Genomic DNA, 26,985 nt, shown 5'->3' with positions numbered 1-26,985 from the left:
TGAGAGGCTACTTTTCACAGCTAATTAAGAATGCTGAGAATTCTACCAAAATTCTTTTTAAAATAGTGAAGGACTTTGTCAACCCACCTGCCTTGATGTCTCAGAGTTCCCCTAGCCAGGCTCTTTGCAACGGGCTTTCTGACTTTTTTTTTCAGGACAAAATTACTAAGCTAACCTCCCCTTTTGAACCAGCCCTAGCCCCTTCTTTGATCGATGATACTGATTCACAGACAGGTTTGTTTAATTCCTTTAAGTAGCTCACTCCTGAGACTGCCATCAAATTACTTATCCAAGGTAAATCAGGGTCACCATTGGACCCTGCTCCCGCTAAGGTGATGGGCAGTCTTGCCCCGGTTCTGATCAGCCCTCTTCTCTCCATCTGGAATTCCTCGCTAAGCTCGGGTCAATTTCCCTTGGTTTGGAAACAGGCTATGCTGATCCCTATCTTGAAAAAACCGGACGTGGATCCTCTACAATTCTGTAATTACCGTCTCCCTTCTGCCTAAGCCAGCTAAAATCTTGGAAATATCGGCTCAGTGGCAACTAGCTCACTATTTGGAAGCCGACCAGCTGCTTCATGATTCGCAGTCGGGATTTAGAACCGGCTACAGTACTGAGACCGCGCTTCTGAACGTTTCGGAGACTATTCGTGAGTATGTGGACAGGGGCGAGGAGGCCATGTTGGTCCTCCTCGACCTGTCCGCCGCTTTCGACACAGTGTCTCACGAGATACTTCTGGACCGCCTACGGCAGGTGGGAATTGGAGGTACGGTTCTGACTTGGATCAGATCGTTCCTCACTGGGCGGACGCAGAAGGTAATTCTTCGGCCCTTTGAATCAGAGGGTAAACCTCTTTTGTGTGGAGTGCCACAGGGCTCTGCCCTGAGCCCTCTATTTTTTAATGTTTATTTAGGCCTGCTTGCTAAATGTAAATGTACAGGAATTTATATAGCGCAAATCACCGAGCGGTTTCTAAGCGCTTGCTTAGGGAACCCGTCCTGGTATTCCCCTGTGAGATAACCCCGGCAGGGTATCCGCAAGGTGAAAGCCAGGCATCCCGCCGCGAGGGGCCGTTGTGGAGATTAAGCAAGCTATTGCCCAGAGTCGCAGAGTGTGAACCCGTGAATCGAGTAGGCACTGGAGCGAGAATTGTCGAGTCCATGGACATTTTAGGACTCAAGACCCCGCCGAGCCGGGAATTGAACCCTGGTCCCGGGCTGACCTCTGCTTCCAGGTCTGCCTCCTCTAACCAGTGAGCCACACTTCTGCTAGGGTGGTGGAATCATGGGGGGTCAGAGTGTTCTCTTATGCTGATGATACTCAGCTTGTATTTTCATTTAGAGATCACTCTGACACCAATTTTACCAATTTTCGTAACTGCCTTAGTAACATTTGTTCCTGGATGGCCTCTAACCATCTAGTTTTAAATACCGACAAAACCGAGGTTCTATTTTTTAACCAAAAAACGGCACTTCCAAGCACACTGTGGTGGCCCACTGTACTGAATCCCCCTCCGGTCCCAGTTCAGACAGCTCGCAATCTGGGCTTCCAATTTGACAATGCCCTGTCTTGTAAATCCCAGATCAATAGGGTCTCATCCGCCTGCTTTGGCAAACTACGCATGATCAGGAAGATTTGTCCTTACCTCCCTTTGGATGCCCGGAAGACTATTGTTCACGCCCTGATCACATCGCATTTAGATTATGCCAACAGTCTTTATGCGGGCTCTCCCCTGTACCTTATTGAGCGTCTACAAATTGTACAAAACGCTGCTGCGAGACTGATCGGAAATATTCCTTTTCGCCACTCGGTATCATCTTACCGTAAAAAGCTGCACTAGCTTCCCATCTCCCGCCGCATCCAGTTCAAAGCTTTGATCCTGGCCTTCCGGGCTCTCAACGGGTCAGGCCCGGTATATCTGAGAAAGAGACTTAAACTTTCTCAATCTGTCAGATCCTTTAGATCAAACAGTCTTCGCCTCCTGGTGGTACCTAGATTCCGCCGTGCCAGGAGTGGGGGAAGAGCGTTCGGAGTAGTTACAGCTAAACTCTGGAACAGCCTTCCACCGGATCTGAGGTTCATTGAGTCGGAGCTTCTGTTCCGACGCAAACTCAAAACTTGGCTGTTTTCCACCTTATAAGCAGCTTTCTTTTTCCAGCATGTAATCTGTAGCGCCGGGACACCCCCTTCTGGGGGTAGTTGTGCGCTTTATAAGCTTCCTAAATAAATAAATAAATGCAGTGTAAAGCTCGCAGACAATGGAGTGATGACATAGGCGTCGAAATCGATGATCTGCAATGGGCCTATTGTTGCGGTATCACAGCTAGTATTTCCTCTAGCTGCAGACTAAAGATTATAAATTTTAAATTCCTGCAAAGGATGTATTACACACCAGTCAAAAAACTAAGATTTCAATTGACAGACAATGACAGACAATGACAGATGTGACAGATGCAGGGCAGAGGGTGCGGGTTTTCTGCACCTGGCATGGGAATGTCCGGGGTATATGCCTACTGGACACCGGTTCATGCAGCACTGCAGGAGATGATAGGCGAGGTCCTAGACAGAGACCCCCTCATTATGTTAGGATATACGCCGAAGATACCTAAATCAACTAGGAAATTTGTTGACACTGCTTTATTGCTTGCGAAACGTAGGGTTGCATGCCGCTGGGGGTGGGGAAGAGCCCCTAAATTTAAGGATTGGTTGACTGATATTATTTATTGCCAAGATCAAAATAAGATCTATGCAGAAACACAACCGATACGAAATAGGCCTAGGGATATATGGGACCCCCTGAAAAACTACCTTGTAGATCATTCTAATACGTCGCAGGTTGAGGCTCAAGAAGACACAAGTATCGCTGCAGAATAGTAGTCAGCTATGGTCCTAGCGCTATGAGTTACAGATCATACGGTCTTGTGATACAAATGCTGACATAATGCAATGGCAATGAGAAAGAAGTATGGATATATGCTAATGTATTATTGAAAGCTCACTGATGGTATGTTGCTATAATAATGAACTGCATTTAAAAATGGACTATTGGGGGGCGTGGCCAAGATGGCGACCGGGACGGAGGTGTAATTGCGGAGCTCCTCGCCCTAATCCCCTGTAACCTCCCACAATAGCCCTGAAATAGCTGATTTGGCCCCCCTCACATCCTGCACGAAGCAGCGCGGACACATAGCCCTGTAGTGCGGACCAAAAGAGGTGAAACCGCACTCATCCGCCGCCATCTACGCTCCAAACACAGGCCAGGAACCATTTTTAAAAAACGCACTCTCTGAAGCATTACAGCCACCTAACTCTCAGCTGCTCATTGGGGGGGGGCCTCAACTTAGTCATGGACACGAACAAAGACAGATCTGGGCACCGTTATGGGGAGACGGGAGGCTATCTGATGCGGGTGGGTCATGGCTGCAGGAGAGGGGTCTGCTGGATTTCTGGAGGGCGGTACACCCCAACACAGCGCACTTCACCTTCTACTCACATGTGCACCGCACATACGCGCGTTTAGATCACTTCTTAGGTTCCTCAGAATTACTCACCCACATCACTGATGTTTCCATTGTCCCAGCGGCCCTCTCTGACCACGACGCGGTAGAACTGACGCTCAGCATGCCCCAAACCTCACGCACCCCGAGTTCGTGGCGGCTTAATGAGACCCTATTGCAGAGACCGTCCGTTACTAAACAAATCCATACATGCATCTCGGATTACCTCGCAACTAACGATAACTCCGCAACTTCGGTATCGGCCCTCTGGGGAGCCTTGAAAGCTGTAGTCAGGGGGAATTGATCGCAATTGCAGCTGCAGACGCCAAAATCCGCAAAGAAAAGAGAGATGACCTCACAGCACAGGTAGCTGAATTAGAAAGGGTTCACAGCCGCACCTGTGCTCCGAGAATCTGGCAACAGCTGAAGGCCGCTAGGGCCCAACTGGCCAGCCTTGACACTGACAGAGCGGAATTCGCCACCCTCCGACTCCGCCATACATATTATGTAGGAGGCAACCGCGCCGGGCGCCTTCTAGCCAGTGCCCTAAAAGCCAAGACTCAACGCTCAAATCACCACCCTCCTGGACGACTCCGGAGAGGCCCTTACCGAAGAGACACAGGTTGCAGACGCCTTTCGCACGTTTTACACTTGCCTATACAGCGAGGATAAGGTATCGTCTACCGACATCGACGCATATTTGCAGTCAGCGGCTGTCACACCGCTGTCTCAACCGAACGCAGAGGCCCTAGATGCTTCTATCCACCTGGACGAGGTCCTGGCCGCTATCTCCCGCCTGCGCCCGCTTAAATCGCCGGGACCTGATGGCTTTTCATCGGGCTTTTATAAACTCTTTGGCCAGATACTAGCACCAGTACTCACGAGATTATTTAACTCGTTCGAGGGCCCGAGCGCCATACCCCCGGATATGCTTGCAGCAGAGATAGTAGTGCTGCCTAAGCCGGGCAAAAGCCCTACACATTGCTCCGCGTTCCGCCCCATCTCGCTACTTAATTTAGATTTGAAACTGTTCACAGGGGTACTAGCGGCCCGTCTGGGCCCTTGCCTACCAGGAATCCTTGAACCGGATCAATCGGGCTTCGTCCCGAACCGCCAATGCAGCGATAATACTAAAAGGCTACTGCATCTCGTGGATAAGACTCACTTCCAAAACTCAGACTCTGCGCTGTTGGCTATCGATGCAGAGAAAGCGTTCGACCGAGTCGACTGGACTTACTTGCAGAAGGTCCTACAGCGTTACCAGTTAGGCGATCGCTTTCAAGCCTGGATCGCAAGCTGCTACTACCACCCTCAAGCTCGGGTCCGGCTAGGAGGCCTTAAATCGGACCCCTTCGAGATGCAGCGAGGCACACGTCAGGGGTGCCCTCTTTCACCCCTCCTATTCGCCTTATACGTGGAGCCTCTTGCGCAGAAAATACGAGACAACCCTCGCATCTGCTGTATCACCTTCGGCAATGAACCTCACGTGGTGGGGCTTTACGCCGACGACATCATCGCTGCTCTCGACCGACCATCCCACTCTATACCTGCTTTCCTGGAGGAACTGGAGAGCTTTGGGGCGGTGTCTGGCTTCAAAATCAACCGGGGGAAATCTTTGATTTTGCCTCTGGGTAGCAATGCCCACCTTCGCACTCTGGCGCCTGACTTCGGCTGTGGTTTACAAACGTCCGCACAGCTCCCATACCTGGGAATTACTCTCACCTCCTCTACGGACTCGACAATGACTCTTAACTATAAAACGCTCGCCTCTCAGATTCGAGCTGATCTCGCACGTTGGTCAAAACAACCCCTCTCCTTGCTGGGCCGCATAGCGGCAGTGAAGATGTCAGCCCTACCTTAGATTTTGTATGTCTTCCAGACTCTCTCGGCCCTGCCACCGCCTGGCGCACTTGCCGACCTGCAAACCGCTTTCCATCAGTTCATTTGGGAAAAGAAACGCGCGCGGCTGCATAAACAAGTGGCGCACAGAGGTGTGGACGAAGGTGGTCTCGGAATCCCCAACCTCTTGCAATCTTTTCAAACCTCACAACTCCGCTACTTGGTGGAATGGTATAGGCCAGAGTCCGAGAAGAGATGGCTATTTCAGGATAGGGCAATGGCCCGGACGTCACTATGGAAGATCCCATTCCTTGCTCGCCAACACAGACCACGATATCTTCTCCGATCCCCCATCACGTGCACCATTATGAGGACTTGGGACAGGGTGGCGGTCAGGAGAAGCCTAACTACTTTCCCCTCCCCACTCACTCCGATCCTAGATAATCCGGAATTCCCACCGGGTGCTGACCCCCGTGCCTTTCCACAATGGCGTGGTACGGATTGCCGTTCTGCCGGCCATTTCTTTGACTTAGAGGGCTTTCTCCCCCTCACCGATATCGTACAAGGCTATGGAGTGACCAAGCCTCACATGTACCAGTACTTCCAACTCTGCCATTGGCTTTTGAGCCCGGAATGCGCTCCTCTGGTTAGTCGGCGGATGACGCCATTCGAGAAGTGGCTGGTAACGAAAGATTCGGATCGGCACCTTATCTCAGACCTTTATAAGCTGCTGTCACCGCGGCTGGCCCAGGTAAGACGGCGGGACAGAAACGCTGGGAAACGAAACTCGGCAGGACATTGTCGCCCAGGGAATGGGGGTTTGTATACTACAGAGCTGCACACACCACTCGTAATACTAGTGCCAGAGAAGCGGCGGTGAAATTGGCCATATACTGGCACCTTACCCCGGTGAGACTCAATCAAAGCAATCCACTTCGAAGTGCGCTGTGTTGGAGGGGCTGCGGTGAAAGGGGTACTTTGACCCATCTCCTGTGGGACTGCCGCGCACTTCAGGGATACTGGAAGGCGGTTCTAGATGATATCGATTCCACCTTTGAAACTGAAATTCCACGCTTCCCTGCATACACAATCTTGGGTCTACCCAACGCACTTATATTTCCTCTGAGGTCCCCTCGCGGTAAACAGATGGGCATTGCCATGCAAGCAGCGTCACAACATATCCTATCACTCTGGGGATCAACCACCACACCCACTCACACTGGATGGCTGCATAAACTATGGTTCACGTTGGGCATGGAACGTATTCACGCCACGCTTACACACACAGCGGACTCATTTCAGAAGGTTTGGCAGCCGCTTTTGTCTCTCATGTCCAAAGAATTTCACAAAATCACATGCCCAAAATATCTTCGCATTCTACGGCTCACAGGACCACCACAAGATCCTCCATAAACTCAAATGCCCTGACACATACAGCTCTGAACATGTCATAACAGAGGTTCCAGACAAACGGCATACTGGTTGGGGGGTGGGGGAGGGGCTGTTGGGAAGGGGGAGGAGGGTTTGGTTCTTCTTCTTGTTCTGGTCAGTTGACTTTATTGCATGGCACCTTAACCACAGCAGCGGCATTGCATATCTGTGTCGGCATATTTTTCTTGCTTACTTGATGACCTTTAGAGAAGACGTGCCTGTCTGTCTCGCTCGCTATATATGCCTGCTGCATACCTACTGTTTTGTGTTGCCTATTTTCGCTCTCAAAACCAATAAAACAAATTTGAAATTAAAAACGCTGTTCCAGGTCATAAAAACACTGTCTGACCTGCAAAAAAAAAAAATAATGGACTAACAGGTTGATGAGGATACAGAAACTGATGGGATAGCCTGTTATAAAGACCATCGCTGCGGGAGATTCAACCCTCATGTTATTGTCTATCTAACTGACATAGTGTTATGTTGTATATACTCTGCCAGGACTGCTGCCTGTGAAAATGCACCTGTACCGTACTTTTGAAAATCTCAATAAATAAAGTTTAAAAAAAAAAAAAAAAAGTACGTGAGGTGTAGCTTAGTTTTTTTATTCTTTGCCAAGAATCTATTCCAAGAATTCTCTAAGGGTCTAATCAGCTCTGTACCTTGGTTTAGAATAAAGGAGGTCTTGTATCTCTCTCTCAGGATTCGATTTCCCAGCAACCCGCAAGGGTAGCCTGGAAACACTGGAGCTGGATTTCTCGGCAGGAGAAAAGACAGTGTCTCTCTCAGTGCGTCCGCTGGAGGGTCGGCTTCCTTCGGCACTTGCTGTAGCAGGGCGCGTGGGGCAAGTAGATAGTCGAACTGCTCCAAACCACCATGTGTTTGCCTGGGCAAGTGTGGGCATATTTATACCTTAAAGGTGCCGAGATTGACGTAAGGTTGGACATAATAACGTCATCAAAGACTCAGTTCTGTGAAAACTCCTTGAGTTCTTGGATAAATCAATGTTCAAGCAAGGGGAAGTCCCCGACTGCTGAAGGCGGGTTTTTCTAAGAAATCGTTGTGGATTCTCGGAACTAGTGGAAGTAGCCATGCCGTATTTGGACTGCATAGGCTAAGTCTAAATATGGTTATGATTTCTATGCCTGTATAAGGATAGGGTGATTTATACCTATATATGGGCATGAATCGGGGAAATTACACTAGGGTCCTAGATTCATATACAGCAAAAGTCCTGGAAGAATGAAAATACTTTCTTCTGCACACGTATATATCAGATTGTGACATCTGTCACTGAATGCGTTTTAGTAGAATGAGTGATGGGTAAACAGAAGCAAACACATGTGGCTTACTCCAGTGGTTCTAGAAAAGCACAAATATGCTCCCTGAAAAAAGGTGCCATTCCATCCAGTGTGTCACCAGGCCCATACCTTCATCTCAGTCCTATATTGGACTTATTCTGATACTTCCACTGGGTTTTCTCAGAGCTGAGACACCTTTGACAATATCATTGCTTGCTATTGCTATCAATAACCTTGCTTTCTTTACAACTACAGCGAAGTACAAGGTTCCATGCCATGTGAAAGTTGTAGAACAACGATTACCAAGAAGAACATTATGGTGGCTCTCCGGTGCTATCCGTTTGTGTGGACCTCATACTTGACATCTGTTGTGTAATGTCTGGCTACTTTTCAAGATTTATGCCATAGCAACCTTTGTTGCAACCTCAGCCCGCATCCCATCCAAATTTGTCACATCAGTCTTCACCTCTATTCACACAGCCAGTATCCTCTTTTCCCTGGGACTCTGAGACCATCAAGTTGAGGTGGAATCAGTGGAGGGCAAAGGAGAAGGCGGAAGATCAGTCATGGCAATAAATGGGACGTTGATGTGGCTTCCTTGACAGGATCACTCACCACCTCATGCTGATTCTCCTGCAGTCAACTTTGCATGTTATCACGCATTGAGGGAGAGCATCCTGACACTTTCATCTTCCTTCATAGAAACCGATTCCTTTTTCAATGATCTTCAAGCACCAGGAACGAAGGTAATGAAATCAATGCCAACATTACCCAAGGAGTGAAAACCATGCATGCTTCTTTATCTGTGCCAGCTTTGACAGCATTGTTTGATTGTTTAAAAAAAAAAGTAGAGTGCTTGACAATAGCTCAGCTTGTCCTGCAGACCATCACATGGTAGACTTTGCAGTCGCTCAAGCAGTACCACATAAACTACTTCCCCCATGTACCACTCCACATGATCGCCAGAAGGAGAAGTTGGACAACTTTACAAACTTAGTCTATGTTGGCAGCTACATCCAGTAATGTGGCACAGATAGGGGTTCTTTTTGAACTGCTCGTTCCACAACTCAAACGAAGAAGGTAATCTATTCAGTTGTTCTAAGAAGGAACTAAATGACTTCCTTCCAGGTTATTATCTCCATTATAGGGAAAAGTAGTAAAGACTTCTTAGCCTTACATCAGGCTAATGTCTGTTCTAAGACTTTTGCTCGAACATGTTCTCTAGTGTCTTTCTTGGATCACCGCTCATTGTTGCCCAATGTCTCAAAGCCAAAGCTCCAGGGTCTGTGCTCTGTTTGTCTATAGAGACTTCAAGCTGCAGATTCCTTAAATTTTTACTATTCCCCAGAGTTGCACCACACATCACTCTTTGATTTGGCAAGCAAAGAGGCTTGTCGGGACTCACTGTTCCATACTCGTCTGTCCTGTGAGGAGGGGCCACCGCTTCCCGCGCACTTGTAGCATGACAACGGTTCCCGCTGCACAGGATGCTGTGCACTTTGCTTCAGTGGCCCAGGAGGCTCGACAGTATTCGCTGTCCCATACTGCTCTGCCTCATGAGGAGGGGCCACCGCCTGCCCATGTCCTTATAGTGCAACAGCAGTTCCCATTGTCAATGTTGCACCACACATCGCACTTTGCTTCGGCGGGCCAGGAGGCTCATCAGGACACGCTGTCCTATTCTTCTCTGCCCTGTGAGAATGGGCCACTGCCTGCCCACGTGCTTATACTGCGACAACGGTTTTCAGAACTCCCCAGTAGCAGTGTGCTAAGCAAGTTTTTCATAGACTTCCACAAGTGAGCTCTCAACAACCTTCTTTGAGATGTCTTCTTAGGTTGGGTATATCCACAAATAGACCTGTTTGCAATGTCTCTAAACGCAAAATGCCCACCTTCACCTCCAGAGTTTGGGAACAAAGTTCTCAGTGCAATGCTATGTTGATAGATTGGATATATTTTTCTATGCTTTTCTCCCAATTCCTGTAATCATGACCTTTCTGATGAAACTGCAATAATCCACTGCGAAGATTCTAATAGTCCCAAAGTGTCTGAGAGAGTGGCTATTTCCAGGCATCATTCAAGTATGAGTACATCCACACAAGAGACATACATCCAAACCAGGACAATTCTCTGCGATGCAAAGAGGATGTAGTCCTACGGCTAGAGCGGTCGACCTCGAAGCTGGGGAACAGGGTTCGAGTCGTGGCAGCGATGCTCAACATCCTGTGATTCTGGTAAATCACTCAATCTCCCTGTGCCTAACAAAAAAACTATGTGTTCTTCTGTAACGAAACTGGTGCTCATGTACAGCTCTCTGATAACCGATGTCTCGGATCTATTTCACGCTATATAAAACTCTAAATAAAATAAAAAATAAATATAGCCAACATTACCATCCCAATGTTAACATTCTTCAATTCGGCAGTATGCCTCTTGATGTTTTACAATACAGGCATCTATTTCTATGCCTGGCTTTTATTGCTGTTGTAAAATAAGCTAAGATTTTGTCTACAAAAAATCTGTATTCCTTGAAGTAGAAAAAGTTCTGTTTATGGTGCCAATGTCATGACCACAATCCACTCTCATTTCAAGAAGACATGATTATATTGTATCTTATCCATCTTGCTCAGTAGAGCTGCAATATTCTTCTATCAAAGTGCATTTATCAGACTTTACAAAAAAAAGATTGATGGACGGAATGCTGAACAAGGTCAAACATTTAGCCCCAGTACAGAGATCTGGGCCTAAAACCATTTTTTTGTTTTGCACACCATGTCATTCCAGTTTGGGTACAGCCATATGCAAATAAGACTTGATTGTGCTCCCCATGGGAGCAGTCCAGCCCGAATGGGCGGGCTAGGTTCTCCCTGGACTGGAAAAAAGCATATTGGGACTGGTTTTGGGGTATCACCCCTTATCAGCCAGGCTAGCTTGACTCCTGTGGCATGATGAGCATGAAACCTACATCTGGGCATTCCCTCCCACTTAGGGGAACAAATGCAAAAAGAAGAATTGATTGATGGAATGCTGAACAATTTCACACTTTCACCCCCAGTACAGAAATGTGGGCCTAAATGCTTATTTCTGGTCCAGGAAGGACCATGCCTGGCGCTTTGGGCTGGACTGTTTGTTGGGGAACAGGGTCAAAACAGATTTGTGTATGACTGGGCCCACACTGTGGTGGCGCGTGGTGAGCAAAAAAAACAAGGATTTAGGCCCAGATCTCTATGCTGGGAGTGAGTGTTTGACATTGTTCAGCATTACGTCCATCAGTTGTTCATTTTGCATTGGTCACCTCGAGTGGGACACGTATGCCCAGACATGGGTCCGTTGCTCCTCATGATACTGGATTCAAGCTATCCTGGCTGATTAGGGCTGATACTGCGAAACCGGTCCTAGGATGCTTGTTTCTGGTCCAGTGAGGGCCTGGCCTGGCAGTTCAGGCTAGCCTGTTGCCATGGGGAGCAGGTTTAAGACTGATTTGCATATGGCTGTATCCAAACTGGGGTGGTGTGATAAGCTGACAACAATGGATTTAGACCCAGGTCTCTGTACGGTGGATGAGTGTTTAACATTGTTCAACAATCCATCCATCAATTGTTCTTTTTGCATTTAGCAGACATTACAGCTCTTAAAAAATTCTCTTTACAAAGATCTTTTTTCACAATCCCTAACATTAAAGACTTACTGGAAGGGACAAAGAAAACATACCCTCTTGCAAGGTAGCCTTCCCCTTCCTGGTAACTCAGTTCGGTTCTTTTCAAATTGAAGGCTCCTCTCATTCGAGCCTATTCATACGTCAACATTACCGCATCTCTCATAGAAAAGATCTAGTCTAGTGGCCATTACATCAGTCCTTAAGAGTAAGTGATCTACAGACTCTGCCTGCCTGCTGCATAGCCTTTCATTTTTCCACACCAATAGAGTGGTTAGGAGAAATCATCCCTCTTCTTTTATTTAATATTTTTCCTACAAAGGTTGATTCTAGTTTTCTCATAGATTAGTTGTGGCTGGTTTCTTTAGTATATCCTTCCTTCCCAGAAGAGTAATCTTTGCTTTCCTTAGATGGAAGAGCAGTATTTCAATTCTATCTGGACAGTATATCCTTCCTTCCCAGAAGAGTAATCTTTGCTTTCCTTAGATGGAAGAGAAGTATTTCAATTCTATCTGGACAACATTAAAATTTAAGAAAACCTAACCAGCTTTTTCTAAATGATGGTCCATTTCTTACTGGTCTAGTCACATCCAAACAACCCATCTGGAGATGGATACTGTCTTGCATTTCAAACTTAAGGTTAACTTAGAAAACCCTTTGGTGAAAATCTCCTTGGCTGCTAGTAGTGGACTCCCTATCAATATCGGTTTTAATCAAGAGACTGTGGACTGGATAAACGCACTATTCTATGTCCATGACCATCAATAAAGATCCTACGATGCACTAGGAAGTGTTACTTGTAATCCTGGTTCTGAATCGTAGGAATATTGATTGAAGCCATAAACAGCCCTCTCTCCTCCACACTCTGTACTACAGCAAAGTGCAGTTATTCAGTCAATATGGTATATAGTATACGTTCCTCAAAAAGAATTGCGGTTATCAGTACATTGCTCACAGTGATATGAAACCTATTTGCTCCTTAAAAGAGCAGTCCCTGTTTTCAGCTTCTCTTTGAACTCTTACATGGATGTGGTTGTGAGTAGTCTGTGCTACAATGCTGTCTTTTGAGTACCGTTGTAAATTAGGGAAAAAAGACTGGTCAAACATGTTATACTGGTTGCAACTGCGTACCGAAATGCTAGAGTTCACTTTTTCAAAATATACTCCACATACAAATACATGGAATATTCAACGCTCGTGACTTCAGTGAAGATTCCTAGGATGCACAACTAGGATTTCAAGTAGGGACAATTTCCATCTCCAGCGTTGCTGTTTTTTTCATAGTCCATGATGCAGCCCAGTCTCCATCTCCGGCTCGCTCATGCTACATATCCTTCCACACTGTGCTATGAAATCTGAGGTGTGGTACAGAGTATTTGTTTTACTAATGGCTCCCTGTGAGCCTTGTTAAGAGAATACTGATGTTTGAAGATTACCTAAAGGGTGGAGAATAGTAGTTACAGGTAAGTGACTTGCTTCATCTGTGCATTGTCTCATATTTTCTCATCTCATATTGTTCAGTGCGACCCCATCCTTACTATGATGGCGCTCAGGCCTTCCATGTTCTTCTATTCATCTTTTTGCATTCAGGTCTCCTTCCCTCCCCTTTTCTCTTTGTTCAATATCGCACCTAAATAAAAACAAGCATTGGCATAGCCAATAGGTCTCGCCTTTGGGACCGTGTAAGTGTTCAGCCATGCAACAGTTGATGTTGTTGCACCAAGGATATTATGCTGTATAACTAAATACTTATAAGGTCCCAAAGGCGAGACCTATTGGCTATGCCAATACAAATGCAATAACAATAAAAACATGTAAGGTTGCCACCTGGCCGGTTTTATCACGACATGATGTGCCAGTCAGTACAAAAATGATAAAAAACACCAGTAGCAGACATTTTCCCCCTTACCAGTACACACTTTAATCTTTAACTAGCAAATATTAGAAGAAAATACTTTAAAATGTGTTCTACAGCAAAGACAGAAAGGTAATTTCAAGAACGAATACGGACAATTTAATTTAAAGTTTTACTTAAGAAGCATGTCCGGGCCTTAGCAGAATCTTAAAACATTAACGGATGGCCGGTATTCTTCACTAGGAACGGTGGTAACTCTACAAGTTTGGATGTTGGATAAGGCAGTTATAAGTATGCCTACACAAATATGTGTATGCTAACAAGTTTATCAATCAGTATGTACATGTATAAACGTACACCAAGCAAGTTGTATTCTCTATTTGTAATAGCTCTTGCTGCATTAACTACCTTGTCAACGCCAGAATAGGTTGTCGTGCCTGTGAAGGTAATTCGAGCTGAATGTGTGGCTTCTTTCTGTTTCTATGGTCGAGACCGTTATTCAGTGATATGCCCCTACTAACATGGTGGCCATACCGTGATTGAATTGACGTCCAGCACAGTCTTGCGTAAAGCGGAAGTGCCAATGTTGACAGCTGCAGCAGCTGGAATGTGTTGAGCGGAGTTGTGGCTCCAGGGGACTAGAGATAATTCTGGACCGTAAGAAAGGGTCCCCGGTGCCCCAGTGACACCATGAATCCTTCAGAAGAATGTTTGGGTCGCAAGAGAAGCATCGAAAAACGATTGAAGCAGGTAAAGGAAGGGAGAGGGCGGCATAAATAGAAAAGCAGGAAATGAGATGCTGCTACACACTCATAACAAACTAGAAGGATAACCTATTAAGTCAGTCAAATCGGATTACAAAACATGCCCTTGGGATGCAGCAGTGGGTACAATGTTACTAGTGCACATGCGTAAGCGTCAAAAGTATCAAGTTGAAAAGTATGAGAAAAATATGTTTTCCTGTGGTGTACTGCCCGAACCACGAGTGAAGTGATGTGCAACAGTGACGCACTTTAAGCACCCATGTAACAACTGAAGTTAAAACAAAAAAATGTTGATGTGGATTTTCCCATTTGCTGTTTAACTACAGCTGGCCTTACTAAACACGAACACATTTAAAGACTTCATTTGGGAGTCTGATCAACTTTGCTATGTACCTTCTACAACAAGCCCGGCTGCGAAAGTGGTGCGTGCGCGAGTGAAAGTGAAAGCAGCTTGTTGCACATATGTTTATAATTAACGCGAGACGCGGCGGGGAAAGGGCGGAGGAGCGTTTAGAGAGCAAGCAAAGCATCGGGCTTTGAAAGCTGCCGGCTGCGCGCATTCACTTGAATGACAGTGCTAGGCCAGCAGAAGCCTGGGGTAGCACTTTTAAAAACACACTACTAAATGTCTCGCAGCGCATGCACTGACTCAGCGAGACCTAAAAAAATAAATGTGTGCCATTGTAACGTTTGTGAGGGCGATCCAGTACACCGTTCGCAATGCTGCGTGTTAACGCAGCAAAGTGCATTGTCTCCACTAACTTCTCCATGTTGAATGGGCATGTTTTGTGGAGAGAACGTGAACTCCACAATGTACCCATTACACCCAGCATGTGAGGTCGCATAATTTCCCTTTTATGAACTGTCATGTGGACATGTTCACTCCCATGTCCTTCGACTGGATTGCCCCACTAACTCACTCTTATTGGGGCCATCTTATCTGGATAAAATAGTGAACAAAATATTGTATTTCCAAGAAGCACGTTGTAGGTCTAGTCTTATCTCCATCATTTCTTTATAAAGAGAAAAGGTTGTAAGTTATAAATGTTGATTTAAATGCCGAAGAACATCAGACAGTGTACTTTTCCAGGTTGCGTTCATTATAAAAGGAAATAGTTTGTCTTTACCTCTTGCTGCAGTTGACCCGCCTAGCGGGTGCTGGAACAGTACTACATAAACAGTTCTCTTTTAGCCACTGTCAAGCTAATCTCGGTGACTGCTTGGAGTTTAGACAGAGAGCTTGCTGTACGCAGACCTGGCCAGTTAAAATATAAAGAAGTTGGTAATAGTTAACGTTTCATGATTTTCAGAGTGCATAGAATGCAGGAGAAGGGTATATTGCTCTTACGGGAGATAATGCGCACAGAAGAGATGAAATCTCTGGGCAGATTTGGGAGGAGTTTGGATTGGAGAAAGAGGACAGCTAAAACTTGAAAAAGGATTAAAAGTGATTGAGCATTCCTCAACGGTTTCTGCTGATGGGATACCTCATAACAAGTGGACTGGTGCAGATGAGGTTAAACCCTCTTTGGGCTAGGAAACGTCGACTTGTCACTCTGAAAAAATTATAATTATCTGAAGCCCTCTGTGTACACTACTGCACTTCTTCAGCTGCTTAGTGTTTGAATGAGATTATGTTGTTTTTTATGTGCCATATGGAGACACTGATCAAGTTTCACGATCAACACCGCAGCCTGTCCCAGGTGCGACCTAACGGGTGCGGATATTTTGCACATGCTCTGGACTTGCCCCTTTCTGGACACATATTGGGGGGAAGTGACATCTCTCCTAACGCGCAGCGCTGGCTCGGGGCTACCACACACTTGGGAGGCCTGCATACTAGGATTATATAGAAGACACACACTCAACAAAACGCACGCGAGGTTCTGGGATCTGGGCCTCATCACAGCCAAGAGGTTAATCACCAAACACTGGAAAAAGAGGGAGCCACCTGTCCCTAAATACTGGTATGCTTCCTTCATCAATTGGGCTAGAGCAGAGAGTGTGGCTTTACATCGGGAGGAGGTAGCGGGCCTGCGGCAGTTTCCAATTGCGCAACTCTGGGACGGTTTCGTGAGATCCCTCCAGACGGAAGGCGCGACCAGGGGATACATATAGGGATCGCCATAAGTAAGACGACACGGACGCCATAGGAGAGGGCACGCTAGATGCGCAGTTAGTGCTTTCCCCCCTCCCCAGCGACATTCACACGTCAAGAACGCAGGATGTGTGGCGTTCCCAGAACTGTGTGGGACTGCCACCTCCCCAGCTGCCCAGGAACCTGACCACTGCCCACACCACAAGTCCGATACGCTACCAGACAGACTAGATAGACATCCACCTACTGACGCAGCGACGAACAGACCTGTCACATTGTCTTGCCGATCGCCTTTCACGGAGTCGCTCCCTTAGATGCACTCTCATTCCCCCCCCCCCTCCCAAACACCCACCCCCGTTTACCTGTTCTGGACTCTTGCCTCCCATACATAGTTTCTACACCAGGAGGAACACATGAACACCGACTCAGACAAGAGGACCAATGTGGGCCACATCTCTCCAGCTACCTGACAGGCTGTAAAGCTGCCCGCACGAGCCACCACACAATGCAGGGCTGAGATGTGAGGCTCTGCTGTCCATTAATGGGTGGAGTACCTCGTGGCACAAGTAGACCGCACATGACTTCCTCTTGCATACGCACTATTGACACGCAGCTAAGGTCTACGCGAGATCTTTCTGGGTTTGGAAACACAACTGTAGATATGTTCTTTGGTGCTACAACAGACGAAATGGGACACACCGATGAGTAATGTCCAGTTTACAGAGTTGAAATGTTTTTCTTATGTTTAATAAAACAAGACGTCCTTTGAAGACACATTGTACATAGGAGCGCCTATAAAGCGGGGATTACCATTGCTGACCTGAAATGTTTAGCGGCCGATATGAGACTACGTACTTGTCGCTTACCCTTCTTTATTCTTTACATGCATCCTTAAGTTGCGGCCGGCCCTAAGGGTTGTAGGCTGCTCTATATGTACTGCACTGTGGAAAATTAATAAACGTCTTACAAAAAAAAAAAAATGGTGACACTGATCAAGAACTGATGATTTCTCCCATGATCTTCTAACCTGGCCATTTTTCTTATTTTATGTTGCAGTCAGGAGACATTCCTGATGGTCGGCGAGCACCTCTGCCTTCTCACTACCGGAGTAGCAGTACACGCAGTATTGACACCCAGACTCCTTCTGTCCAGGAGCGGAGTAGTAGTTGCAGTAGCCATTCACCAAGCGTGTCCCCCTTTTGTCCTCCAGAATCTCATGATGGGAGTCCATGCTCAGCCGAGGATCTTCTCTATGATCGTGACAAAGGTGAGCGTATAATAACCACGAAGCACAATTTTTTCTTTTCTATTTTGTAGACCATTTATTCAATTCTAAAACCACGGTATTTGGATTCAGTCTTGACTTGGTATTGAAAATGAAGAAAAGCGTTGATTGTGGTTTAGTTTGTGTGCCTAATTGTCACTTGATATGTGCCCTCACTTCACGGTTTTCCTTTGGTTGTAACACTTACGTCTTTCTTCTTGAGATGAATGCACGCTTTCTCAGTTTTATAGAGACCTGGATTTCTCGTTTTAGCACTACCAACACTGCAGCTGTAACCAGTTGCCTACCATCAATTTTTCATACTCCTCAACCCTCTGGAATTGGTGGTGACACTGGGGCCATTTTCAGGCTTCTAGTACATAAGCATTGCTTTCTTTTTTTCACAATTTCTAAGTATGATGTCTGCTTTTGTGATTTACTAAACTATATATGTATATAGTTTATCCATTCTTGATACCTGATCACCTTCCTGCCTCTCATTATCTTTCTGTGCATGGCTAGATCACCTTCGTCTCTGTTATTCTTGCTTGTTTCTCTTCCATTCTTCTTGAAACTTGAGTCTTTATCTACCAAGCATGCAGGCTACTTCATCCTTACACCAGAATGAGTCCTAGTCCCTTTTTCAACCCCCTCTTCACTCAACAGACTGTTACAGAGACCAGATTTTCTCATTTGATTCGTCTGACATCAGTTTACTTTCTCACCATGCCTTCCCTAGCTTATTGCCCTCTTCAGCCATTCACACTTGTGACATTTTGCCAGATTCATTCAGACATACATGTTTTCCCCATATTGTGCATTATCCAGCCAACCTCTCCCCTCTTTTCTCTGTCCCTCTAAACGTATTGGAAAAGTAATATCAAACAAGCATTTTCCTTACTTGGATTATAACTCTCTCGTCACAACTTCAAAAGCATTTCGCCTTGCAGTTTTCACAAATTGCACTTTCTTTTGCTATTTCCCTTAATATCTGTGTATTCCTCTTCACATCTTCTCGGCTGAGTTTGGTGCTGTTGACCATTTTATTGTCTGCATTTTGTAATCCCAGGGGTTTCACGGACTGACTATCTACACTCTCACTACACTCTACACACTCACTGCTCACTACAGATAGCTACGCTATCTACACTCTCACTTGGGCTGGCCATAATGCTACTTTTCTTCAACTCCAGTAGTTCTTCCCCCAGGCCCCCGACCAAACCCCCTCTCTTTTTTAATCTACACACGTCTCTATTGGTTACTCTCAGCCACCCAATCTTGTATGACGCTGCAGCCTTTTCACTACAAGTCCAATGCGGTGCATATTCAGCATGTTTATTGTTTTCCTCCTTATACCTGCTCTTCTGCTCTCCTTAACCATTTTTCTTTCTCATCTTTAACTTGCCTCTTTTTCCATCTTAAAATTCACTACAGTAGTTGTGAGTTTCCTCTGCTCAGTGTCCCTAAGAACTGGTCTTTTCTCACATTCCAATCTACCAAAATGCGATTTTTTCCCCCTTGTTTTTTCGTGCCTTGACTACCGTTCCTCTCTTTCGGTTGGTTTTAGTGCGTACCTTGTTCATCCTCTTAAACTGATCTTTGATTCTGGCTTTGGTCTAACCCTGATTCTTCTCATCTTGTTTTCACGTTGCCGCCTTTGTTTATTTTCTGGAATAAAGCTCAATTCCTCTGCAGTGTTAACACCTGTTACAGTGTTGCCACCGTTTATCGTTCTAATTCGCTTTTATCCCGCTTTTCAGTTCCTGCCCAGTCCCTCGTCATTATACACACCTTGATTTTGTTTCTTCTCCCTGGATTCCTAGCTTTTGAGTTGTTTCCTTTGGTCTGCGTTGCTTTGACTCCAGTTTTATTTCACACTGTTTTAAATGAGCACCTCCTGGCTTCCTCTTAACAGCACTTTTCTCTTTCATTATGCTGGCATTTTGTTACTGTTTTTTTAGTATTGTGATATTCACTCACATCATCTGTAGCGCAGGGGGAAAGAATTTAAAAAATCCATTGAAAAATAAAAGTTTCCTTGCAGAGCAAAATGACATGAGGTATTGTGTTTGCCTACCTGTCCAACTTAACTTCCACAGTTTCCAGCCATATTTTATTGCAATGTGGGTCTGTGTTTACTGATTAATTGTCAATTCTCTCTATTGTGACTTAGCACTTTAAAAAAAAAATGCATTTTTAGAAAGTGCTTGTCAACCGAGAGGCATGCGGCGCCGTCTGTACATAACAAAGTTTGTGATGCGAACATCTCTCAAGGAACAAAGCGACCCATTTCAATGAAGTACAAGAAACTCGAATTTTAATCTTTCATTTAATGATAGGTCTCAGTGCGACTGGGAGTGAATTTCAAAGAGAAGGTGCTGCTCCAGAGAGTGCTAGAGTCGCCATTTTGACTTCTAGTTTTTTAGACTAAGAATCCGGTTATAAAACATGTCTTAGTTGCCTGTTGGCAGCAGCTAGCTGTAGAGAGGACTGAAGATCCTCCTGTTCCTTTGAATATATTGCTTTAAAGACATTGAAGGCCTGTGTAAACTTAATTCTGGTTTCCAAGAACAACCAGTGAAGTTCCTAAAGGACATGGGAAATTGGGTCATATATTTCAAAAAATAGAATGGCGTGTGCTTTCCATCATGCCAGGGCATCACTTTCAGTCACAGCTCATGGTTTAAATAACCCTTTCTGTATTTTAACCTTCCTTAGGTTTATGAGCCGTGTAGTTGTGTATCATACGTTTGATCTTTATTAACTTCATCATATCCAGTCATTTAGCTCAGTAACCCATGCCAACTGAGTGCAGTTCCTGAAAGCAGTTCAATTTATAATTTTTACAAATAGGGCAAATATCTGATGGCGTGCATGCGCCATTCTGTTTTTTTAATTTTCCATTGTGTCATCATAGAGGCAAAAGGTGACAGGCTTCCAGAAACTTAACAGTTCAATCTCATTGTCCTTAGCTAATACTGAGGACTACCCTTGGCACATTACTTGCAACACAGTATTTCAACTACAACGTATTATCGTAAATGTTTTATTGTATAACCTTTGTCCTAACCCTTGAGCTTCACTGTTCGATCCGGCGACTCACCGCACAAAAGTGAATTGGGATCCAAAACTACAAGATACTGCTTTTCCTGATTGCTAAAGGGATCCTGAACAAATTCTCAAGATCTGTGGGAGACTGGTGCTTTTAACAAGGGCTGCTGGACACAACAAGAGAAATAGTAAAAGTCTCAAAATAGCCCTGTCACTTTAGGAATGCACTCTAGTACCAGTAAAATGAATGGCTCATAGTGGATGTCCAATGCAGGAAACCATGCAGGAAACAAACGTCAGGTGCCTGTATCTTGGTAACTGCCGGTGGCAGTCAACATTTATCAATGGTTGAGAGACCATGGCACCTGCACCCCACTAAACATTAGCTTGGCATCATCTGGGGACAGTGGGAGAGTGTACCATCTCTTCCTTTGTAGGCATATGTCTGGAACTGTGTTAGTGTGATGGTTTCAAAGTTTCTAGAGCCACAGTGACCAACTACCTTAAACAGCACCTGTACTCTAGGGTGAAAGAGTACCCCGAAAGCTTGGTATTGAGTGATAATAGACTTCCACAAGCTTAAGAGAAAAGACGCTTGAACAATATTCTTTGGGTCATGCTTCTTTAAATCATGGTCTCGTGCTCACAGCATACTGAAGGCAGATTGAAAAGACCGAGCAGAACCCAGCAGGTAGAGTCCTTAAGTGTCTGGCATGTATTCTCTGGTCTTGATACACTAATCTTGCAGAGAGATGCTTCACAGTTTTGATTCAGACTAGTGAGATGCAGGTAATTTTTACCATATGGTAAGTCTCCATTCGGCATCCGAGAATGTCTGTCAAAAAAATGACCTTGGGCCTTGGGCAAGGCAGCTCCTCTCCTCTCTTAGCAGACAAGCAGCTTACCTTTCATGGTTTAGGGTATATGATGCCCCTTGACCTATTGTGCAACGTCAGTTTTATGACAGTTGCTTGTTGCACTGAAGTTATTCTCATCTTGATTAATACTTATGATTAAGATAGGCTTTATTACGTTGTCTTTAATATATGTTATGCCTGACACTTTATCCTTAGGATGGTCTCAAGTACTCATTACATGCCTGAAGACCGAAACCTTTACGTATTGACTACTACGCTCTTTTGAATGAACGTATAAACCCGTCTATAAGGAATTAACTTTGAGAGGTTTACGTGAATAATTTAAATTTTGCAAAGTGGTCACCCAGGCTGTTAAAGGTCACAGCTTTGATTTGATAATATCTCTGTGATCTTTTACGACAGTGTCCTTGTGCAGTTTTTGATCCTAAATTGATCTGGACTGCAGCCAAATATATATATATATATATTTGTTCATGTGCAAGAATTATGCTTAGTTCAATTTATTTCTAGATGAACTACTAATGAAATTAACTGAATGTATTGTTAATTTGGTGATGGGGTTGGATATTGTACTTACCACTCCTCAAACTGAGTGACTACTTATAAAATGACTCCTTCAGGCTTACTTGTTCGTTTGTATATTTGCACTCGGTCACCTGAGGGATTATTGGATTGCTCTATTGTGTGGAACTTACCTTTTTTGCAAGTCGTGAGAGCAGGACTTCTCCTTAGATATTTTGCTGCAAAGTTCCAACTCTAAATCAATGCAAATACAAAGTAAAATGCTCATGGTGACTGATAGTTAACATAAAGTTGGGAGCACTAGTAAGCCAAGGCCAGTCAAGTGTACCATCTTCAAAAATTAGAATGCCAGACAACCAGAGGAAAAGTAGCCATATGTTTAGGAACGTGAAGGAAGTGGAAACAGCAAATGGTCAAAAGTAAGTGAATTTAACATTCACAAGCCAGATGTGCGGGTAATTTACACATTTAGGTAGAGCTTGTCAGATTTAGAGTACTGCTCACTCAATTCTAAGTGCTTGGCTACCTAAGCCCTGTAATACAGGCAAGTGGGTATCCTCATGCAAGTGTTAAATGTAAGATATCAGGATGAAGGCAACGTAAAGGGTAACATCTTGTATGTGTTTGTCTATTTTCACAACATATGGGATCCTAAATGTGCGTGAGCACCTATAACTCACACTTGAGGAAAAGCTTAGTTCTATCTGAGGGGATTTCCATTGATCATCATAAGCACTGAATAGCCCCGCCAACCTGCGGCGATCCCGGCGCACCTCTTTGCAATATAATTTCTTAAGTGTAGATGTTAGACTTTTTTTTCAGTAAGGCCCGGATAAGCACTTAAATGTTTTGCAGCATATAAATGAGGCTATATTGACCAATTGTTTCAATTTGCATTAAAAAAGGGTTGATATATTATTTAAAAAAAACAGGAAAAATTTGCTGGAATTTTTATTTGACCTTACAAATCTCATTCAGAAACTTTTTTTAAAGGAAAATGACAAAAAAGAAAGAGGACAATGTAGACTTATAGGCTGCAAATCTACAGATATGAAAAGAGAGCATGTACCTCTAAGGACTCGCATCTCATCATGCCCAGTAGGTGGCAGCTCAGTTATTTTCCCCAGCTACTGATGAGAGGATCTTGAAGCACTGAGCTCAGCATTTTTGGCTTTTTTTCAAACATTTCTCTCAGAAATTTTTGTCAGCACCTTCATTTGACGGATTTTCAACATTTCCAGTCATTTTCTGGCAGGAACATTATTTCTCTAGACCAGGGTTCTCCAATGTCAGTCCTGCAGGGCCGGATCCATGCTAGATTTTTAGGATGACTACATTTATCTAATAGATTTGAGAAAAATCTGTCATAAATCCGGCACTCCTGGACCGGCATTTGAGAACCCTACTCTAATCAAATAAAATCCAATCTTCATTTGACAAGTGTCCAGCCTGTGGCAAAAAGAAGGCCAAATTAAATCCTCATGATGTATCATATGCCTTCCTGACATCCACAACCCTGATAGATGTCAACACTGCAGGACCTTTTCCAGGAATGCCCTGAGGGACAGGGAGATTTGCCTTTATGGAACAGAAGAGCGATTCAGCTAGCAGGAGGCGCAGTCTGAAGGGGGGATGTTGTTTGATTGAGGAGAGTGTCAGTCCTGTACCAGGGTTCTTTCACCTTCCTCTGATTACTCCAGGAGAGGGAGATCTTAAAAAGCAATATCGTTCCAGGTCGACGTTGACTACATCTATGTCAAGACAACAAGGTATGGTGCCTACATGCTCGCGTCGAGAGCTGGGTCAACGTCGAAGGATTTTACGACGTCAAGACATAAGAGACGTTCAGCGCCAAAATCTATCAATGTCGATACATTGCGTTGAAACATTCCAGACCTGTGGAAAGAGAAAGTTGAGCCAAGAAGATTACCATCCACCTCTGATTCCTTCAGCGCCTCTGCCACATATTTTGATGCCTCCTCTTTCTCAGACAAAGGCACCTTTGAAAGCACCTTCTGTGGTGAGGCCCCTTGCTTCCCCTCTGAGATCAATGTCTCCTTAGTTCAACTCTTGCCATACATCGAGAGCACAAGCACCTTCGAGACATCGTCATCGCTCTTGGCACTCCTCGTCAAGACGCTCCTCTCGCCACACTGCTCCTTATCGTCCAGTTCTAGAACCCGATCAAGATTCAGATGATTTTATTCCACCTCTTCCTCCAGTATTGGAAGGTATTCGCCGACGTAGATGTAGTCTCCCCAGCCAAGGGTCTCTCCAGTTGATTACATCAACACCTTCCAAGATGTGCTTGAACGAGGGGCAGCAAAACTGAACAATCCATTACCTGCCCCATCAACATCAGTGATTTTTTAAACTCTTCACCAACGTGCAGCATTGAGACCTTTCATACCTCTAGTTCCAGGTTTATTAGAACTGGCCATGGAACTGTTCCTTAAGGCAGCTGCAGCCAAACCAGTACTGTCTAGGCTTCGGAAAAATGTAAGACTCCGGTGTAGGACCCATTATTCCTGTGATCAGATCCTCCTTCTGATTTAGTGGCTATCTTAGTTGCAAAGAAAGTGCATTCTACTACTTCTTCATCCACAGTGCCACCAGACAAGGAGAGTAAGAAACTGTATTCAGTGGGCCGCAAGGTATGTGGCACAGCTGCCACTACCATGAAAGTGCAAAAAAGTGTTGCATGGGAGGGCATGATGGTCTTGAACCAAATGATTAGCACTTCTGCTGATTTATCTTTACTGGCAGCTCATGGCTACGGCCACAATTTGGCCCTTAAACAATATTATTGGCTACGTCTTACAGCCCTCAAGCAAGGATCTCAACAAAGGATACTTAATCTTCCTTTGTCAGGCAACACACTGGGAATCCTACGGATGACGAAACGGCTCGAATGAAGACCTAGATGGAAACCTTAAAGGCGGTTGGTCTGGAGAATTGCAAGGATCAATGAAAACACCCTTACAAATCTTATGAAATGTGTTTCTGTTCACAGAGGCTTCAAACCCAATAGTGTTTGCAAGGAGCCCATCAACAGCAGTAACAAAGACCTTTCCAGCAGCACCAAAGGTGTCGCCTTATGGGAAGAGCTGGCTACCCACCAGCTCAAGCATGAAAGTCTCCCACAGTCTCCAAACAAAGAGTCTCTGCTGCCCCTTCTTCAGTTTTACCCACTCCGGTAGGGAGAGTATGTAACAGTATCGAACAGTGGAAATCCATCACTAAAGATGCCTGGGTTCTGAATTTTGTACAGAATGGTTGTTTCAGATTCACCTGCCCGCCACCAAATATTCCACCAAAATCATCCAATCAGCATCTGTAAATGCAGAGATCAGAAGTGAACATCCTTCTGCAGAAGCATGCAGTGGAGCTCATTCCTCCCAGACCACGAGGCACAAGCCTTTATTCCCATTATTTTTTGGGGAAAAAGAATGGTCCCAAACAAATGGACACAGAGAGAAAAGTTCAGAATACTAGCATTGCAGCAAATGTATCCTCGAATCCATCAAGGAGACTGGCTCTGTTCCATAGGTCTTCGGGATCTGTACTTTCACATTCCAGTAGCCAGAAAACATCACAAATTCCTGAGATTTGTAGTAGGTCCCAATCAATAGCAGGACAAAGTTCTTCATTTTGGACTCCAATCACACCCCAGAACTTTTTTTAAGTGCATGGCAGTGGTTGCCGCACATCCCAATAAACTCAGAATATGTGTGTATCCATACCTAGACTACTGGCTTATCAAGGCATCAATGCAACAACAAGGAGGGCTCCATTATCGAATAACTGTCACTACGATCAACTGATTAGGGCTTCATGTCAATCACCAGAAATTGACTTCCTCACCAGTACAGTCTCTACATTAATTGGGAGTCACCATCGACACCTTAAAAGCAAAAGTGTATTGTTAGGGGGGAGAGACTGTTATCCATACGTCTAAAATGTTAATCTCTCTTGAAAGCTCTCATCCTGCGGTGAGAAAAGTGTAATCTCTCCTAGGCTTGATGGCTTCATGCATATTTCGGACATCAAATGCCTATCTCCACATGAGACCAAGCCAAGAGTGTCTGGAGGACCAGTGGAGTCAATACTTGGGCAACTGGGAAGACAAGGTCACACTTTCAAAGCGAGGCAATCCCTCAAATGGTAGTGCAAGTCAAAAAAACTCCTTCACGGGATGTTTTTTAACCAGGATGCTCCCCCTCAGGCAATAGAGACAGGTGCCTCTCTGTTAGGTTGGGGGGCACACATGGATCACCTGCAAATTCAGGGATGTGGTCCTCGAAGTAAATTACTTGTATCAACTTCCTGAAACTACGATCTGTTCATCAGGCATTGAAGTCTTTCCTACTGTCCTTCAAGATGAAAACCCTTGTTGTTCAGACAAACACTGCAACAATTGCTGTCCGAAAGAGCAAGGAGAAACAAAGTCCAGAGCCTTGTCACAAGAATCCTAAACAATATGGAATTGCTTTCTAACCAAAGACTTAAGAAAAACTACAACCCATCTTCCGGGGTACAGAATCTTAGCAGACTTCCTAAGCAGGATTCTTCAAGAAAATCTCATAGATTCATTTGCGATTGCAGAAAACAGAAAATGCCCAAACTTTGCCTCGAGGTATTACCAACCAGAGACATTGGAGAATGCCCTGTAGATCGACCGGTCCAGCATATTTCTCTACGTTTTTACTCCGATTCCCCTAATTTCCTCAGTATTCATCAAGCTGTTGTACTCAGAGGCCAGAATGATAGCTCCAAAGCGGCCCTGACAATGGTGCTTCACAGACCTTCTCCACATGTCGGACCGTCTAC

At 45.0% G+C, this 26,985-nt stretch overlaps 1 protein-coding gene across 4 annotated transcripts in view; it reads left to right on the top strand.

Annotated features, from left to right (window-relative positions):
• The window catches only part of GLCCI1 (glucocorticoid induced 1), a 467,188-nt gene that overhangs the window by 261,248 nt on the left and 178,955 nt on the right, over window positions 1-26,985 (top strand). For all 4 annotated transcript variants that reach the window (XM_078663695.1, XM_078663694.1, XM_078663693.1 and 1 more), the window contains one exon: window positions 17,497-17,707. In XM_078663695.1, coding sequence (XP_078519821.1) covers window positions 17,497-17,707 — 211 coding nt within the window. The remainder of the gene's footprint in view (window positions 1-17,496; window positions 17,708-26,985) is intronic.

This window comes from Lissotriton helveticus, chromosome 10 (assembly GCF_964261635.1).
Source record: "Lissotriton helveticus chromosome 10, aLisHel1.1, whole genome shotgun sequence".
Classification (NCBI taxonomy): Eukaryota; Metazoa; Chordata; class Amphibia; order Caudata; family Salamandridae; genus Lissotriton; species Lissotriton helveticus.
Note: the sequence above shows the minus strand (reverse complement) of the source record. Positions and strands in the feature narration are given on the sequence as shown.